The sequence below is a fragment of the Odocoileus virginianus genome, chromosome 12, assembly GCF_023699985.2.
Source record: "Odocoileus virginianus isolate 20LAN1187 ecotype Illinois chromosome 12, Ovbor_1.2, whole genome shotgun sequence".
NCBI lineage: Eukaryota > Metazoa > Chordata > Mammalia > Artiodactyla > Cervidae > Odocoileus > Odocoileus virginianus.
In genome coordinates this window covers 32,879,308-32,899,144 of record NC_069685.1, presented here as the reverse complement: position 1 = coordinate 32,899,144, position 19,837 = coordinate 32,879,308, and the positions used below count along the sequence as shown (strand labels likewise).

The following is a 19,837-nucleotide window of genomic DNA, read 5'->3' as shown; positions in this document are numbered from 1 at the left end:
ATCACCACCTGCAGTGATTTGGGAGCCGAAAAAATTAAGTCAGCTACTGTTTCCACTGTTCCCCATCTACTTGCCATGAAGTGATGGAACTGGATGCTACGATCTTAGTTTTCTGAATGTTGTGCTTTAAGCCAACTTTTTCACTCTTTTTCACTTTCATCAGGAGGCTCTTTAGTTCTTCTTCACTTTCTGCCATAAGGGTGGTATCATATGCATATCTGAGGTTGTTGATATTTCTCCCGGCAATCTTGATTCCAGCTTGTGCTTTTTCCATGCTTTTTCTCATGATGTACTCTGCATAGAAGTTAAATAAGCAGGGTGACGATATACAGCCTTGACGTACTCCTTTTCCTATTTGGAACCAGTCTGTTGTTGCAATTCTGTTTTCTCTTGGTGTAGAGCCTGTAAATAATTTAATTAGGTCATCTTTCCCCTTGAACTACATTTTCTTCTTTGCAGTGTTTGTCCTAGACAACTGAGTTTTTTTTCTTGTGAAAAGATATGAAGTATAAGTATTGAGTATTTCTTCTCACATTTGTTTTTCTATTCTTCTCCCCATTTATAATGTAAAATGTTTTAAAATAATTTTAAATTTCTTCAAAATTCTGAACTCATCAAGATTATTTTTCGTATGTATCTTTTTGTTATGTACATGTTGTTTTTAAAAGTTGTTATTTTTTCATTAACCATATGAAAACTTTTTGGTTTTTTTCCAGGGGTAGTATGATTAATGATGTTACGTTAGGTTTTGAAAATCTAATACTTTGACATAGTGATTTAAGAATCTGACTCTAGTTTATTTCATATCTCTTGGAAACATTTAATAATGTGATAGAAGTAACAAACTTTTCATAATGCATATATTTAAAACATAAAATTTACCTAGTTATCCATTCTTAGTGTATCATTCATTAGTGTTAAGTACATTCATTTTTTTGTGAACCCAATATCCAGAACTATTCATCTTGCAAAATCAAAATTCTGTACTTGTTAAAAATTACTCCATTCTCCCCTCCATCAAGCCCATGGCAATTTTCATTCAACTTTCTGTCTGTATGAGTTTGACTACTCGAGGTACCTCACATAAGTAAAATCATAGCAGTATGTGTCTTTTGTGACTGGCTTATTTCACTTAGCCTAATGTCCTCATAATTTGTCCATGTTGAGGCATGTGTCAGAATTACCTTCCTTTTTATCACTGAATAATAATTCTATTATATGTATATCACATTTTGTTTTATCTGTTCATCTGTAGATGGACATTTGGGTTGCTTAACCTTTTGACTATTGTAAATAATGCTGCTATGAATATGGGTGTGAGTCTATGTCTTGAATACTCTGCTTTCAAATGTTTGAGTTTTATACCCAAAAGTGGAAATGCTGGATCATATGGTAATTTTATATTTAATTTTTTTTGAAGAGCTGCCATATTGTTTTTCATAATGGCTGCACCGTTTTACATCCATCCATAGTGCACAAAGGTTTCAATTTTTTTTTTTCATTTATTTTTATTAGCTGAAAGCTAATTACTCTACAGTATTGTAGTGGTTTTTGCCATGCATTGACATGAATCAGCCATGGATTTACATGTGTTCCCTATCCTGATCCCCCCTCCCACCTCCCTCCCCATCCCATCCCTCTGGGTCATCCCAGTGCACCAGCCCTGAGCACTTGTCTCATGCATCCAACCTGGGCTGGTGATGTGTTTCACCCTTGATAGTATACTTGTTTCAATGCTGTTCTCTCTGAACATCCCACCCTTGCCTTCTCCCACAGAGTCCCAAAGTCTGTTCTATACATCTGTGTCTCTTTTTCTGTTTTGCATATAGGGTTATCATTACCATCTTTTTAAATTCCATATATATGCATTAGTATACTGTATTGGTCTTTATCTTTCTGGCTTCACTCTGTATAATGGGCTCCAGTTTCATCCATCTCATTAGACCTGATTCAAATGAATTCTTTTTAATGACTGAGTAATATTCCATTGTGTATATGTGCCATAGTTTCTTCATCCATTCTTCTGCTGATGGGCATCTAGGTTGCTTCCATGTCCTGGCTATTATAAACAGTGCTCGATGAACATTGGGGTGCATGTGTCTCTTTCAGATCTGGTTTCCTTGGTGTGTATGCCCAGGAGTGGGATTGCTGGGTCATATGGCAGTTCTGTTTCCAGTTTTTTAAGGAATCTCCACACTGTTCTCCATAGTGGCTGTACTAGTTTGCATTCCCACCAGCAGTGTAAGAGGGTTCCCTTTTCTCCACACCCTCTCCAGCATTTATGGCTTGTAGACTTTTGGATAGCAGCCATCTTGACTGGCATGTAATGGTACCTCGTTGTGGTTTTGATTTGCAAAGGGTTTTAATTTTTCCATATCCTTGTCAATATTTGCTATTTTCATTTTTTTTTTATAGTAGCCATCCTAGTAAGTGTAATACCTCACTGTGATTTTGACTTGCTTTCGCTAATTATTGGTGATACTGAGCATTTTTCAATGTGCTTATTGATCACTTGTATATCTTCTTTAGAGAAAGAAGAAACTGAGTCCTTGGCCCAGTTGTGAATTGGGTTATTTGGTTTCCTTTTGAGTTTAGGGAGTCCTCTATATATTCCAGATAACAGCCTCTTATCAGATATGTGATTTGCAAATATTTTCTTCTCTTGTGATTTTCATTTTTACTCTGTTAATAGCATCCTTTGAGTTTTGAAAAAGTCCAGTTTGTCAGTTTTTTGTTTCCTGTGCCTTTGACATCATGTCCAAGAAATCATTGCCAGATCCAATGTCATGAAGCTTTTTCTCATGTTTTCTTCTAAGAATTTTATAGTTTTAGCTCTGATGTTTGAGTATTTGATCCACATTGTGTTAATTTTTGTATATAGTGTTATCTAAGGGATCTGACTTCATTTATTTGCATGTGAATATCTAGTTTTTCCAGCATCATTTTTAGAAAAGACTGTTCTTTCCCCTCATTAGACTTATTAGAAAAGACCCTGATGCTGGGAAAGATTGAAGGCAGGAGGAGGAGGAGGGGACGACAGAGGATGAGATGGTTGGGATGGCATCACCAACTTGATGGACTTGAGTTTGAGCAAGCTCTGGGAGTTGGTGATGAACAGTGAAGCCTGGCGTGCTGCAGTCCATGGGGTCACAAAGAGAAACAACTGAGCAACTGAACTGAGCTGTCATTTCCCCTATTGAATTGTGGTGGTGCTCTTGTTGAGAATCATTTGAAGGCCTTTAAAAAATTTTATTTCTGCACTCTGTACTCTATTTCATTGGTCTATATGACATTACCACAGTCTTGATTACTGTCACTTGAGTATTAAGTTTGAAATCAAGATGTGTGAGTCCTTCAACTTTGTTCTTCTTTGTCAAGATTATTTTCCCTGTTTGTTTATGGTGTTTCAAAATGTAGACCAACTTGTACAGTCACATTTTCTTATGTATCGAAAGCATTTGTACTTGATAAATAAGATTTAATATCTTTAGTTTTCATTTCACCCATTGAAAAGATGGGAAAAAAATCCGTCTTCCTCTGAGTGCTGAGAGTTCTGCCTGTCTAAAGTTCAGAGTGTATGTATCTAACTATAGTCAATATTTATTTAACTAATGTGAACCCCAAGATGACATTGTCAGTCTTTGTTAATTTCTGTGTTTTCAACCAGTTTCTCATTTTACTCAAAGTGAGGTCCAGAGTAACATTTCTGTTTACTGTCTGTCTCTATGAGTGATTCTTGAAATATGCTAACTACTTTAGTTGAACCTTTGCTCCTGGATTTTTTTCATTTAAACTTTCCTGATCTTTTTTGTCCCTTTGATTTAGTCATGCTTTTTTCTTGTTTTTCCTGGATTCCCTAATTTGGGACCAAATTAGAAAGCTATTGCAAAGAATTGAGTAAAAAACTTAGAAAACTTTTTTTTAATGTCAATTTTTTTATTTGCTATTGGCACAAAAGAATGAAATTGTTTCTGAATTATGTTTAGATCTTTAAATTACCCATTTAACAAGTTCATTTAAATAAATAACTTAGAAAACTTTGAATGAAGTATTCCCCTACAAAATACTCTGGTAAAATAACATTCAAATGATAATTTTTACTTAATTAAATTTTTAATAGAGTATTAAATGCAAATATTTTATAAATGTTTTACCTGGTTATTACTGTAAATAAAATTGTTCACAAGCATTTAAACTAGGGTTTAATTTTAACCGATTTTCAAGATGTTGAATCTGTTACAAAGCGAGCTATATAGTAGCATAAGAACAGGGAACCAGAAATGTATTTGGTGTTTGTATAGTTGATTTCAGTATAACAAAAACATTTAGAAAGGCTGAGCTAATGGATAATTGATGGCCTAGAGTTGACAGATGTATATAGAAAAAACAGTCATTCTTGGATTGTTGTTTTATTACAGAATAGTATTATACCTGTCCTTTTGAACGTTGAAGTTACATTTTTCCTTATGATTTTGTTTTATTTACAGGTCCTCCTCCTATCCCTGCAGAACCTATTGTTTCATCTGAACCAGTATATGTTTCAAAAGTACATTATGGTAGGAAAGTCCTTTATGATAATTTTTAAAAGAAGATTAACCCGATTAAAAATTATAACAGCATACAATTAAAATATGCATAGGTATGCAAATGTGCATTAGTATTTTATTATTCAAACCTGTCACACTTCTACAAAGATGAGTATTTCCTTCCATACTCTGCTAAAAATTAGACAAATAATAAAATTGGAGAGGAACAATCAAAGAAGTGGCTTTTTTCCTATAAAGAGATGACTTATCAATATCATATAACTGCTTTTTTGAAAATTCTGTGCTTTGGTGGGCTGGTCATTAATGAAATCCATTGGCTTTCTGGTGCTTGATGTTTGGGATATTCATTTCAAATAATCTGTTCACTTTCTTTTAATGTTAGTTGTTACTGAAGCTCAAAAAAACTATAACTGCAATTAAAGTTACTAGTTGTGTGACCTAGAACCACTTACTTCTCTCTGTACACCTTAATTTCTCTACCTGTAAAATGGCTACAACAATAACTGCCTCATAGGGTTATTGTGAGATTTAAATTAATTTATGCATGTACAAAAACTTGATCAGTGCCTGGCCCACAGTAGGTGCTCACTAAATAGTAACTACTATTATTTTATTGTAATATTTTATTCTATTCAACACTATATGGTGATTGTTGTATACTTTTCCCATTAGATTGTTAACCCCCTGAAAGGCAGGAAATTATCCTTAATTTCTACATTGCCTACATAGTAGTAACACTTCAGACTTTAAAATTTAGAGTATTTGCAGAACTAAAATGAAGAAGAGCATTTCTTTCTTTGTCCTTTCCAGGTCTGAGGATTAGGATTTGAATGTATTTTTCAGACTCTTTCTGAGACGGAAAAAGGCTGTGTACATTTGTGTGCTTGTTTCAAGTAAAAGGACTAGGCCAGGGGAAATAGGCACATTCAAAAGGCAAAATCAATCAATAGTTAAACATATTCAGTCAAATATTGTCACTTGATCTAATGATCATAGGAATTGATGAACAGAAGGACAGTGAATGATCATTTCAACAGCAGTGATCCTTTAATATTGAAAGGGGCTCTAGTCTTTTCAGCTTCATTGGACATTTTTAATGAATACTAGAAAGAATCCTAGGTTAATGATGGGCAGATAATACAGGTTACTGGTACCCTGAATATGTGGTTAACAATGTGTTTAAAATAATACATGAGTAGAGTCAGGTTTGGTAGGCTCAGGTAAGGATTTAAAAAGTTAAAAATTAACAGTTCTCTGTTAGGAAAGGGAGGGACAAGCATCATTCTTCAGGCTTATGTGTAAACACAGGAGTTGAATATTATCACTTTGAAGAAGAAAAAATTCGAAATACATAAAAATCTTCTGAACAGCTCCTTTTGGGCCAGTTATAGAAGGTATCACTTTTTCACAGCCTGTCTACTTTGCCATATTTTTACTGGACTGTATCTTCACTTAATATAATGATATTTTGGTTCTGAAGATAGATTCAGGTTCCTTATGATATTAAGGATCGCTTGAAATTAGCAACTGGAAATCAAGGAAATGGTGTTAACATCATATATGTCATGTTTTACCTCATCCTTCATTTCCAATAATTTGTGAGAACATTTTATTTCCTCAGCGAGCAGCACACATGTATGAGAAAAATGGTATTGCTCCTTATTCATATGCATGCTAATAAGAGATTCATTTAGTAGCAAAGATTTGTTTATATTCACAGGATTCATTATTTTCTTCAACAGCCAGTTAAGATCAAGAGCTGTATCAGTATGTTAACTTCTATAAATGTTCTTTATAATATTCATATGCAACGTTTTATATGCAGCGAAACATTGTCCTGCCACACATATAATTCTTGTTCTGTCAGTATTAATTGCAGTGTGTATTTCTGTTTTGTATCATTGCACAAAATAATTGCTAACTATATAGTCAAACTGAAAGTCACTGAGTCTTGTCCAACTCTTTGCGACTCCATGGACTCTACAGTCTGTGGAATTCTCCAGGCCAGAATACTGGAGTGGGTAGCCTTTCCCTTCTCTAGGGGATCTTCCCCATACAGGGATCAAACCCAGGTCTCCTGCATTGCAGGCAGATTCTGTACCAGCTGAGCCACAAGGGAAGCCCAACCATATAGGATGTGATGTAACAAATTACATTCATTCTTTGGAACCATTAAGAAAGAGGGTAGCACTAATGTCTACCTTTGAATGATGCCCAAGACCAGTTGCAAAGTGGATTTTAGCATGCCCAGTTTTTATTTTTTAAAGCAGTATATGTTTTTGTTTATATTTTTATTCATCAAAATATCCATCCTGATAATAGTGGTTGCATTTGGAAAGGAAGACTTCTGAATGTACACCTTTTATATTGCTGTTGGAGTGAAAAGTTTCATTTTAAAATATCATTAAATGAGTATGCTTCTCCTGTATCATAAGATTTTGGTGATAAGCAGAGCCAAGTTGCTGAATACTTCTCATTCGTATTTTTACTATACACTATACATTTTTACTAACACCAAAAGCTAATTTTTATGCCACACAATGGTTTTGCGAATTTAAATGAAATATATGCTAGCATGCAATTGTAATAATTTGCACCTTCACACTTTGTGGTTAGATAAAAGAATATAACCAGCAGTTCATTCTTCTTTCCCTCAGAATTTCATTTTATGATTGTATTTATGAAGTTCTTTAACTCTTTTTGATGTGACTTTACCTGTTTTTTCTAAGAGAGCATTGACAGTATTAACAAAGAAAAATTCAAGTTTGACAAATATAAATAAAAACTTGTAAATGGCTTAACTGAGATTAGTTGTATTAACGAAGACTAATAATGTTGAAATTTTTATCATTTGTGTGCCTTTTTAATATATTTATTAAGCAGGTAAGAAGAATTTCTATGAAAGTTTGTTTATATGTTTCATATATATGCAATGCATGAGAGCAAAATTGTGTCATTACTTCTTTCCTCCGAAGATGTCATGGACTACAAACCACTTGATAGGACTACTTAGCAGCCATCATGCAACATCAGGAACTTTCAGTGGCTTAGTAAACAAGTAAACTTTGAGAAATACTCTGTTAAGTGAGTCTGCAACCTCTCATTCTCTAGAATAATGATTCTTCCCTGGGGATACACAAGCATTATATACACAAAGCAATAGGTGGCCAAGGTCCTATCTCAGAACCACAAAACTTTCATATTTTTTAAAAAGCTCATGGGTAAGTTTTGATGTATATTCTTAGTTATAACTATTCTGCGAAAGTGAAATTGCTCAGTCGTGTCCGACTCTTTGCGACCCCATGGACTGTAGCCTACCAGGCTCCTCTGTCCGTGGAATTTTCCAGGTAGGAGTACTGGAGTGGGTTGCCATTTCCTTCTCCAGGGGATCTTCCTGACCCAGGGGTTGAACCCTGGTCTCCAGAATTGCAGGAAGACACTTTACCATCTGAGCCACCAGGGAAGCCCATACTAACTATTCTGTAGTAGTCCTAATTACTTAAAACTACCTTTATCTCCTTTCAAAGTCTGGGTTTTTTTTTTAGTAGGAACATGGACCTATATCAAGAGTTTTAAGTGTTTAGTGCTTTGCAGTGGTTCTCAGTGGGGCAAATACAAAGGAGTATATTTTCATTATCACAGTGATTAGGGAAGACTGTTGGTTTTCATTGAGATCGTACTTATCAGGCAATGTGGGACAGTCCCTTACAACAGAGAATTGTCTTGTGTCCTGTATGACTTTTCAATATTTTATCAAATACAAATCAGTAATCTTCTATTATGTAGTACTTGTACTTCTTTTTTTAAACAAGAGGCTATCCAAAAAGCTCAATAACTTGTATACTTTTAGAATGGAATACTTTAATATCTCAGTCATGACATAAATTATAAATTTGCTTCCATACCTCTGAAAACTAACTCATTCAGTTGAAAGGTTATTCTGGCCTCTGGGATAAAGCACAGTGTTCTTCAAATTCATGTTGCATTTTATTTTGTTTTCTAGAAGGGAGACATATTCAGTTTGCAAAGATTTCACAGATTGTTAAAGAAACATTTAGTCAACTAATTTCTAATCAATCAGAGTATCTGAAATGTAGCAACTCATTAGCTGCTTTTATAATTGAAAGAGGTAAGTGTGAGTATTTGGTATGTGTTTATAGAAAAACTATTAAGTAACTTAATGATACTGTGGTAGTATTTAACTTTATTTGCCCCTATTGATAGTGGTGCTGCATTGATATGAAATAGCCTTTTCTAGTAGGTATGGGTTGTTAAACACACAGTCTCAAAAGATAGAGATAAAGTATACTAAACAGGAACCAGTAGAGAACTGCAGAATGGTAAAATACTTAACATTTTAATCAGTAACTATGTTGGAATCACTACCAACTTGAAATCTAACCTCATTATAACAAACATTGAGGACTCTATAAAAATGAACATTTTCTTCACTTTCAAGTAATAAAAGATTAAAAAATGAAAAATAATGAATCTCTGGTTTTTCCTGTAATTATTATAATGTGATTTCAATTACATCTTTTATCCTTTAATGTTCTAAATTGATATTAAAAGCATTTGAATTTTGTATTCATCTCTGAATGAGAGACTGTAGATGATACAAAAACAATTTCATGTTTGGTTCCTATTCTTAAGGATTTTTTTTAACCTAGGTTGGAAGAGAAGATATATATGATTATTCAAGGGTCAGCTTTAGTTTGAAATCATGGAACATGATACCTCCATGCTTTTTTTTTCTCTCTCTAGAGATTGCTTTGGTTATTTGGGTGTTTCTGTGTTTCCATACAGATTGTACAGTTTGTTCCAGTTCTGTGAAAAAACGCTGTTGGTGTTTTAATAGGGATTGCACTGAACCTACAGATTGCCTTGGATAGTAGTATGATCATTTTTAAAAATTGATTTATTTATTTTAATTGGAAGCTAAAGAATTGCTTTACAATATTGTGGTGGTTTTTGCCATGCACTGACATGAATCAGCTTTGGGTGTACATGTGTCACCACATCCTGAACCCCATCCCCATCCTATCCCTGTGGGTTGTCCCAAAGCACCAGCTTTGAGTGCCCGGCTTCATGCATCAAACTTGGACTGGTCATCTGTTTCACATATGGTAATATACATGTTACAGTGCTGTTCTCTCAAATCATCTCACCCTCACCTTCTTACACAGAGTTCCAAAGTTTGTTCTTTACATCTGTATCTCTTTTGCTCTCTTGCATATAGGGTCGCCATTACCATCTTAATTTCTTCCAGTCTTTGAGCATGGTGTATCTTTCCCTTTGTTTGTTGTCATCTTCAGTTCCTTGTCAGTATCTTACAGTTTTCTAAGTACAAGTCTTTTTCCAAAACTCCTTGTTTAGATTTATTCCTGTGTATTTTATTCATTCTGATATAATTTTAAGTGGTATTGCTTTCTTAATTTGTTTTTGAGAGCTCATTATTAGTATATAGAAATGCAGAAAATTTCTGTATATTAGTTTCATATCATGTAACTTTACTGAATTCATTTATTACTTGTAATAGTTTTTTGGTGGAGTCTTTAAGAATTTCTATATATAGTATATCATCTGCACAGGGTGGCAGTTTTATTTATTTCTATTCGAATTGTATTCCTTTTATTTCTTTTTTTTTTTTTAATCTGATTACCATGGCTTGGACTTCCAATACTATGTTGAATAAAAGCAGTGAAGGTGAGTATCTTTGTCTTAATCCTCTTAAGAGGACATTGTTTTCAGCTTTTCACCATTGAGTATGATGTTGGCTGTGATTTGTCATATGTTGGCTTTATTATGTTGAGGTACGTTCTGTCTCTACCCACTTTGTTGAGAATTTTTTGTTTTTAATCATAAAAACATGTTAAATTTTGCTGAAATCTTTTTCTGCATCTATTGAAATCATGTACTTTTTAGTTTTCAATTGTTTATGTAGTGTGTCACGTTGATTGATTTGTGGATATTATACCATCCTAGCATGCCTCGAATAAATCTTACTTGATTATGGTGTATAATCCGTCTGTTAATGTATTGTTGAATTTGGTTTGCTAATAATTTGCCCAAGATTTTTTTACATATGTGTTCTTCAAGCATATTGGTCTGTAATTTTTTTGTGTGTGGTATCTTTCTATGCTTTTGGTATCAGCGTAATGCTGGCCTTGTAAAGTGAGTTTGAAAGTGACCTTTCCTCTTTAATTTTTTGGAATAGTTTAAGAAGAATGGGTATTAACTCTTCTCTAAATGTTTGGTAGAAGTCACCTGTGAAGCCATCTGGTTCTGGACTTTGTTGGGAGTTTTTATATTACTGATTCAATTTCATTACTGGTGATTAATCCATTCATATTTTCTGTTTCTGCCTTGTGCAGTCTTCGGAGATTGTATGTTTCTAGGAATTTATTTCTTACTGGTTGTCCATTTTATTGGCATATTATGGCTCATAGTAATCTCTCATATTTCTTGGTATTTCTGTGGCATCAGTTGTAATTTAACCTTTTTCATTTCTGATTTTATTTATGTGGCTCATCTTTTTTGTTTTGTTTTTTTATGTATCTGGCTAAAGGTTATAAATTTTCTTTTCAAAGAACCAACTCTTTTTTTCTGTTGATCTTTTTTGTTTTTTTCAGTCTCTATTTCATTAATCTCCATTGTTATCTTTATGATTTCTACTAACCTTTGTTGTTCCATTGCTCAGTCGTGTCCAACTCTCTGCAGCCCCGTGGACTGCAGCATGCCAGGGTTCCCTGTTCTTCACTATCTCCTGGAGTTTGCTCAAACTTCTAACTTTAGTTTTTGTTTCCTCTTATTTTTCTAGTTCCTCTAGGTATAAGGTTGGATGACTTATTTGCAAATGTTCTTTTCTGAAGTAGACTTATTTATTTTATTTTGGTGGTGCTGCATCTTCATTGCTGCACTGACTTTCTCTCTAGCTGCTGTGGGAAGGGGCTACTCTCTAGTTTCAACCTGTGGTCTCAGTAGTTGCAATGCACCAGCTTAGTTGCTCCATGGCATGTGAGACCTTCCCAGACTAGGGGTCAAACCCTTGTTCTGTGCATTGGCAGGCAGATTGTTAAACACCGGACCACCTGGGAAGTCCCTGGACTTGTTTTAATTTCAGTCTTATATCTGCTTTTGCTACATCCCATAGATTTTGGGTCATTGTATTTGCATTATCATTTGTGTCTAGATATTTTTTAAATTTCCTCTTTGATTTCTTCAGTGACCCATTAATTGTTTAGTACCATGTTGTTTAAAATACATGTGTTTGTGTTTGTGCTTCTTTTCTTATAATTGATTTCCACATTGATAGCATTGTGGTCAGAAAAGATGCTGTATATTGATATGATTTCAGTCTTCTTAAATTTATTGAGACTTATTTTGTAGCATAACATGTGATGTGTCCTGGAGATTGTTTCACATACACTTGAAAAGAATGTGTATTCTGCTATTCTGATGAAATGTTCCATATATGTTCATTTCTGTCTGGTCTGGTGTGTCATCTAAGACCAGTGTTTTCAAATTGATTTTATGTCTGGATGGTCTGGCTATTGATGTAAATGGGGTGTAGCCCCGTACTATTGTATTATTGTCAATTTCTCCTATTATGTTTATTAATACTTTCTTTATATACCTGGATACTCCTATGTTGAATGCTTTACATTTACACTTACTACGTATTGTTTTCAGATTGATCCCTTTATCATTGTATACTGCCCTTTTTTATCTTTTTACTGTCTTTCTTTTTCTTCCATTTTCATGGAAAATCTTTGTCACTTTCACTTTCAACATGTGTCTGTAGATCTGAGGTGAGTCTCTTGCAGGCAGTAATGTGTATTTGTTTTCTATTCATTCAGCTACTTTGTGTCTTTTTATAGGAGCTTTTTGTCCATTTACATTTAATTATTGATAGGTAAACACTGACATTTTGTTACTTGCTTTCAGCTTATTTTTATAGTTCTCTTTTGCTCCTTTTTTCTTTTGCTCTCTTCTCTTGTGATTTGATGACCATCTCTAATAGTTGGGTTTGGATTCCTTTCTCTTTTTTGTGTGCATCTCTATTATAGATTTTTGGTTTATGCCTACCATGAAGTTCATATATTAATATAACTACATATATGAGTGATCTTAAGTTGATGATCTCAAACTGAGAAGGACTGGGTTATAGAAAGTCCACATAAATAGGAGGTGAAAAAAAAATTAACAGTATCTTCTGAGCATAGGGTTTCAAAGAAATCTCAAATGGAGTACAGCAAAAAGTTACTCTATTGCCTTTATTCATAAAAGGCAAAAATTGATGCATGATACAGGGTCTCGGGGCTGGTGTACTGGGATGACCCAGAGGAATGGAATGGGGAGGGAGGTGGGAGGGGGGTTCAGGATGGGGAACACATGTACACCTGTGGTGGATTCATGTCAGTGTATGACAAAACCAATACAATATTGTAAAGTAATTAGCCTCCAATTAAAATAAATAATTTATATTTTTAAAAAAGGCAAAAATTTAGACAAAGTATAATGTCAAACATCTGCCTTTTAAATTGAGATATTATTATTGAAGTATTTTTTAAAACTTTGCTTCTTAGAAGACTCTCACTTTTTTTTAACCTTTGATTTTGCACTGTAGTATAGCCAGTTGATAATGTTGTGATAGTTTCACGTGAACAGTGAAGCGACTCAGCCGTGCATATACATGTATCCATTCTCCCCCAAGCCCCCTCCCATCCAGGCTGCCACATAACATTGAGCAGAGTTCCATGTCCAAAACAACAGGTTCTTGTTGGTTATCCATTTTAAATATAACAGTGTGTACCTGACCATCCCCACCTCCCTCACTGTCCCTTCCCTTCAGCAACCATGATTCATTTTCTAAGTCTGTGAACCTCTCTCTGTTTTGTAAGTAAGTTCGTTTGTGGAAGACTCTCAAACTCTTATTTGAAGGTGTGGAATTATTGATATTTTTCCATATTTTTGGTCAATGATTTTGCTAGCTTTAAAATGGTAAAACAGAATTTTTCATTGAATTATAGGCCTAATTCCCTCATGTAACCTAATCTCTTTTTATATTGATACCTGGCATTTATTGGGTTGGCCAAAAAGTTCCTTTTGTTTTTAATGAAGAGATTTTTTATTTTCACCAAGAATTTTGATGACGTTGTTCAGTCACTAAGCAATGTCTGACTCTTTGTGACCCCATGGACTGTAGCACACCAGACTCCTCTGTTCTCCACTATCTCATAGAGTTTGCCCAGATTCATGTCAATTGAGTTGGTGATGCTATCTAACCATATCAAACTCTGCCACCCCCTTCTCCACTTGCTCTCAGTTTTTCCCAGTACCAGGGTCTTTTGCAATGAGTCAACTCTTAGCATCAGGTGACCAACATATTAGAGCTTCAGGAACAGTCCTTCCAATGAATATTCAGGATTGATTTCCTTTAGAATTGACTGGTTTGATCTCCTTGCAGTCTAAGGGACTCTGAAGAGTCTTCTCCAGCATCACAATTCAAAAGGATCAATTCTTTGGAGCTCAGCCTTGTTTATGGTCCAGCTCTCATATCCCTACATGACTACTGGGAAAACCATAGTTTTGACTAGACATACCTTTGTTGGCAATGTGATGTTTCTGCTTTGAAATACACTGTCTAGGTTTGTCATAGCTTTCCTTCCAAGGAGCAAGTGTCTTTTAATTATGTGACTGCAGTCACCACCCGCAGTAATTTTGGAGCCCGAGAAAATAAAATCTGTCACTGTTTCCACTTTTTCTCCATTTGCCATGAAGTGATGGAACCGGATGCTATGATCTTAGTTTTTTTAATGTTAAGTTTTAAGCCAGCTTTTTCACTCTCCTCTTTCACTTTCATCAAGAGGCTCTTTAGTTGCTCTTCACTTTCTGCCATTACACTGGTAACATCTGCATATCTTAGGTTACTGATACTTCTCCCAGCAGTTTTAATTCCAACTTGAAAATCATCTAGCCTGGAAATCCAGGTAATGTACTCTGAATATAAAGTTAAATAAACTGGGTGACAATATACAGCCTTGTCATACTCCTTTCCCAAATTTGAACCATTCCATTGGTTCCATGGAACAAACCAGTCCATTGTTCCATGTCCAGTTCTAACTGTTGCACCCACGTATAGGTTTTTTTTATGAGACAGGTGTAAGGTGATTTGGTATTCCATGGACATAGGACCCTGCCTGGGCTACAGTCCGTGAGATAGCAAAAAGTTAGACATAACTGAGAGACTAACACACAAGGTGGTCTGGTATTCACAGCTATTTAAAAGTTTTTCAGTTTGTTGGGATCAACAGTCAAAGGCTTTAGCATAGTCAATGAAGCAGAAGTAGATGATTTTCTGGAACTTGCTTACTTTCTCCATGATCCAATGAATTTTGACAGTTTGATCTCTGGCTCTACTGCCTCTTCGAAACCTAGCTCGTACATCTGGAAATTCTCAGGTTACACACTGCTAAAGCCTAGCTTGAAGGATTTTGAGCAATAACCTTGCTAGCATGTGAAATTACCACGATAGTATGGTAGTTTGAACATTCTCTGCCACTGCCCTTCTTTAGGATTGGAATGAAAACTGACCTTTTCCAGTCCTGTGGCCACTGCTGAGTTTTCCAAATTTGCTGACTTACTGAGTGCAGCACTTTCACAGCATCCTCTTTTAGGGTTTGAAATAGCTCAGTTGGAATTCTGTCAGCTCCGTTAGCTTTGTTTGTAATGCTTCCTGTGGCCCACTTGACTTCACAATCCAAGATATCTGGATCTAGGTAAGTGACCACATCATCATGGTTATCTGGATCATTAAGACCTTTTTTGTATAGTAGTTCTGTATATTCTTGCCACCTCTTCTTAATCTATTTTAAGTCCTTACCATTTCTGTCACTTATCATGCCCATTCTTACATGAAATGTTCCCTTGCTGTCTTCAATTTTCTTGAAGAGATCTCTATAGTCTTTCCCATTCTATTGTTTTCCTGTTTCTTTGTATTGTTGACATAAGAAGGCCTTATCTGTCCTTACTATTCTCTGAAACTCTGCATTCAGTTGAGTATGTCTTTCCCTTTCTCCCTTACCTTTCATTTGTCTTCTTTCCTCAGCTGTTTATAAAGTCTCCTCAGACAACCACTTTGGCTTCTTGCATTTCTTTTCCGAGGATAGTTTTGGTGACTATCTCCTGTACAACATTGTTGAACCTTTATTTTGTAGTTCTTCAGGCATTCTGTCTACCAGATCTGATCTCTTGAATCTTCATCACATCTGCTGTATAATCATAAGGGATTTGATTTAGGTTGTACCTAAATGGCCTAGAGGTTTTTCCTAGTTTCTTCAGTGTAGGCCTAAATTTTGCATTAAGATGCTTGTGATCTAAACCACAGTCAGCTCTTGTTTTTACTGACTGTGTAGAACTTCTCCATCTTTGGCTACAAGGAATATAATCAGTCTGATTTTGGTATTGACCACCTGGTGATGTCCATGTGCAGAGTCATCGCTTGTGGTGGTGGTAGAGGGTGTTTGCTATGACCAGTGCATTCTCTTGACGCAGTTCGTCAGCCTTTGCCCTGCTTCATTTTGTTCACCAAGGCCACACTTGCCTGTTACTCCAGATATTTCTTGACTTCCTAATTTGCACTCCAGTCCCCTATCATGACACCTTTTTTGGGTATTGGTTCTAGAAGGTGTTGTAGGTCTTTATAGAACTGGTCAGCTTCAGCTTCTTCAGCATCAGTGGTCAGGGTATAGACTTGGATTACTGTGATGTTGAATGGTTTGCCTTGGAAACAAACTGAGATCATCCTGTCATTTTTGAGCTTTCACCCAAGTACTGCATTTCAGACTCTTTTGTTGACTATGAGGACTGCTCTGTGTCTTCTAAGGGATTCTCTCCCACAGTAGTAGATACAATGGTCATATGAATTAAATTCTCCATTCCCGTCCATTTTAGTTCACTGATTCTTAAGATGTCAATGTTCAATCTTGTCATCTCCTTGACCACGTCCAATTTTCCTTGATTCATGGACATAACATTCCAGATTCCTATATAGTATTGTTCTTTACAGCTTCAGACTTTACTTTGACCACCAGACACATACACAGCTGATCTGCTTTGGCCCACCTGCTTCATTCTTACTAGCTGTTGTTCAGTCCCTCGGTCATTTTGCGACCCGATGGACTGCAGCACGACAGGCTTCCATGTCCTTCACCATCTCCCAGAGCCTGCTCAAACTTATGTCCATTGAGTCAGTGATGCCATCCAACCATCTCGTCTTCTGTCGTCCCCTTCTGCCTTCCATCTTTCCCAGTATCAGGGTATTATCCAGTGAGTCAGCTCTTCTCATCAGGTGGCCAAGGGATTGGAGCTTCAGCAGCATCAGTCCTTCCAGTGAATATTCAAGGCTGATTTCCTTGCAGTCCGAGGGACTCTCAAGAGTCTTCTCAAACATCACAGTTTGAAAGCATCAATTCTCTGACTCTCAGCCTTATTTATGGTCCACTCTCGTATCCATACATGACTAATGGAAAAACCATAGCTTTGACTATACATTCCTGTGTCAGCAAAGTAATGTCTCTGCTTTTTCATACGCTGTCCAGGTTTTAGATAGCTTTTCTTCCAAGGAGCGAGCATCTTTTAATTTCATGGCTGTAGTCACCGCAGTGATTTTGGAGGCCAAGAAAATAAAAGTCTGTCACTGTTTTCATTGTTTCCCCATCTGTTTGCCATGAACTGATGAAACTGGATGCCATGATCTTAATTTTTTGAACGTTGAGTTTTAACCCAGCTTTTTTTCTCTTTCACCTTCATCAAGGGGCTTTTTAGCTCCTCTTCACTTTCTGCCATAAAGACGGTGTCATCTGCACATCTGAGATTATTAATATTTCTCCCCTCAGTCTTGATTCCAGCTTATGCTTCATCCAGCCTGGCATTTCACATGATGTACTCTGCATATAAGTTAAGTAAACAGGGTGACAACATACAACCTAGACCTACTCCTTTCCCCATTTGGAACCAGCCTGTTGTTCCATGTGCTGTTCCACCTGTTGCTTCTTGACCTGCATACAGGTTTCTCAGGGTTGCCCTTCACTCTTCCCCAGTAGCATATTGGACACCTTCCAGTCTGTGGCAGGGGGCTCATTTTCCACTGTCATATCTTTTTACCTTTTCATACTGTCAGTGGGGCTCTCCTGATGAGAATACAGGAGTGAATTGCCATTTCCTTTTCCAATGGATCCTGTTTTTTCAGAACTCTTCACTATGACCCGTCCGTTTTTGGTGGCCCTGCATGGCATGGCTCATAGCTTCGCTGAGTTACACAATTTTATAATTCCATCTTCCGAAAGCTATTTTTTCTTTTTGAGCAAAGAACTGTTCCAGGTGCCTTTTATAGTCTTCAGGGAATTGACATTTTTTTCATTAAGATAATTGAAGTTGCAGTATCTGGTAAATAGAGTGAATGAATCAGAACTTCCCAGCCAAGCTGTAACAGTTTTTGCCTGGTCGTCAAATAGACATGTGATCTAGCATTATCCTGATGGAAGATAATGCATTTTTCTGTTTACTAATTCTGGATGCTTTTCATCAAGTGATGCTTTCAGTTGGTCTAGTTGGGAGCAGTACTGTTGGAATTGTTTGATTTTCTGGAAGGAACTCAGAATAGAGGAGTCTCACCATGTTCATAAAATCACCTTCTTTCAATGAAGACTGGCCTTTGGTGGGGCTGGTCATGGTTCACTTCACTTGCCCCATGATTTATTCTGTTGTACATTATTGTACGGTGTCCACTTTTCATTGCCCATCACAATTTGTTTTAAAAATTGAATGTTTTCATGATGTTTAAGTAGAGAATCACGTGGAAATACTGTCAGGAAGATTTTTCTTCTCAGTTTATTCAGACCCAAACATCAGAATGATAACCCATAACCAAGCTGGTGCAAATGATTTTCAACACTAGATCACAATATTTTGAATATGTTGGCTATTTCCCATGTGACATATGTTGATCTTTCTCAGTTAATGTCTGATTTGATCACTATCATCTTCGACTGGTCTGCTTGACCATGGAGAATTGTCCAGCAAAAAGTCTTGCAGCATGAAACTTTGCAAACCACTTTTGACTTCCTCAATCAGCCACAGCACCTTCTCCATACACTGGAGAAATCATTTTTTACATTTCAGTTGAATTTTTATCTTTGTAAACAATAAAACGTAATATGCCAAAAATGTTGCTGTTTTTCTTCCATCTTCAGTATTAAAGTGACTATACAAAGATTTACCAATTTGGATAAATTTTTTTAAATGCATGCTGATATGACAGGTGTCACAATACAATCTTAACAGTTGTTTCAAATGAAATTAAAGGCAACTAAGTACTGCTAGTGCCACCTTACAGAATAAAAAAAAACAACGAACAAACCTTTTGGCCAATCCAGTAATAGATGCTTAAATAACAGTTTGTTGCATATAAATGTAAAAAGATGATAAAGTAGAGGTGAAGGTTGAACATAGAGAAGAGGGAGGTCAAAATAATCTGCTACTCTTAACCTTTTCTTTTCAGCTGGACAGCACGAAGTTGTAGCTATAGGCACAGGTGAATACAATTACAGTCAGTGCATTAAACCAAATGGAAGAGTGTTGCATGATACCCACGCCGTTGTTACAGCAAGGCGATCTCTCCTTAGGTAAGGTAACAAATGCATTTAATGCCATCAAATATTAATGCTGTTATGTTAATATTAGCCTAAAGTCATCACATATATAAGTTGTAATTTACAAATGGAGTTTTACTGCTCACTGAGCCAAGGATACGGTATTGTCTTACTTACCTGAGCCATCTTATATTTTCATGTCAGTTTTAGAAACCTTATATTAACTGCACTGTTAAGTCTGTGAGTTTTAGTGTCTTCTATTATCATGACGTTATGAACTAAATTTTAAAAGCCATGCAACCTGTTTTCAAAGATAAAATAAGTCTTCATTACTGATTAATTTGAGAGTATAGCCTTAGAGCTGGACCAAGTAGTCTTAGTAATACTTCACCCCTGAATTAGCCATACTTATCCAAAGGCAGAAATCAATGAGTTTCCACTCATGAAGTCTGTACAAAGTCTACCATATGATAGAGTATCAATAGAGTATTTTTTAGACTGGCAGATCTCAGAGAGAAGGGGGGCTGAGGTACGCATGCCTAGTTTTGGAAAGAATCCTATAATCTTAAAAGGAAAGCTATTGAGAAGTCCACGAAAGTAATACAGCTCACTGAAAACTACCTCTTTTGTGTTTAT

General features: G+C 35.9%; 1 protein-coding gene across 2 annotated transcripts in view; it reads left to right on the top strand.

The window, feature by feature from the left end:
• Positions 1-19,837, top strand: part of ADAD1 (adenosine deaminase domain containing 1) — an 81,293-nt gene that overhangs the window by 7,830 nt on the left and 53,626 nt on the right. For both annotated transcript variants that reach the window (XM_020882163.2, XM_020882162.2), the window contains 3 exons: positions 4,488-4,556; positions 8,551-8,676; positions 19,111-19,234. In XM_020882163.2, coding sequence (XP_020737822.1) covers positions 4,488-4,556; positions 8,551-8,676; positions 19,111-19,234 — 319 coding nt within the window. The remainder of the gene's footprint in view (positions 1-4,487; positions 4,557-8,550; positions 8,677-19,110; positions 19,235-19,837) is intronic.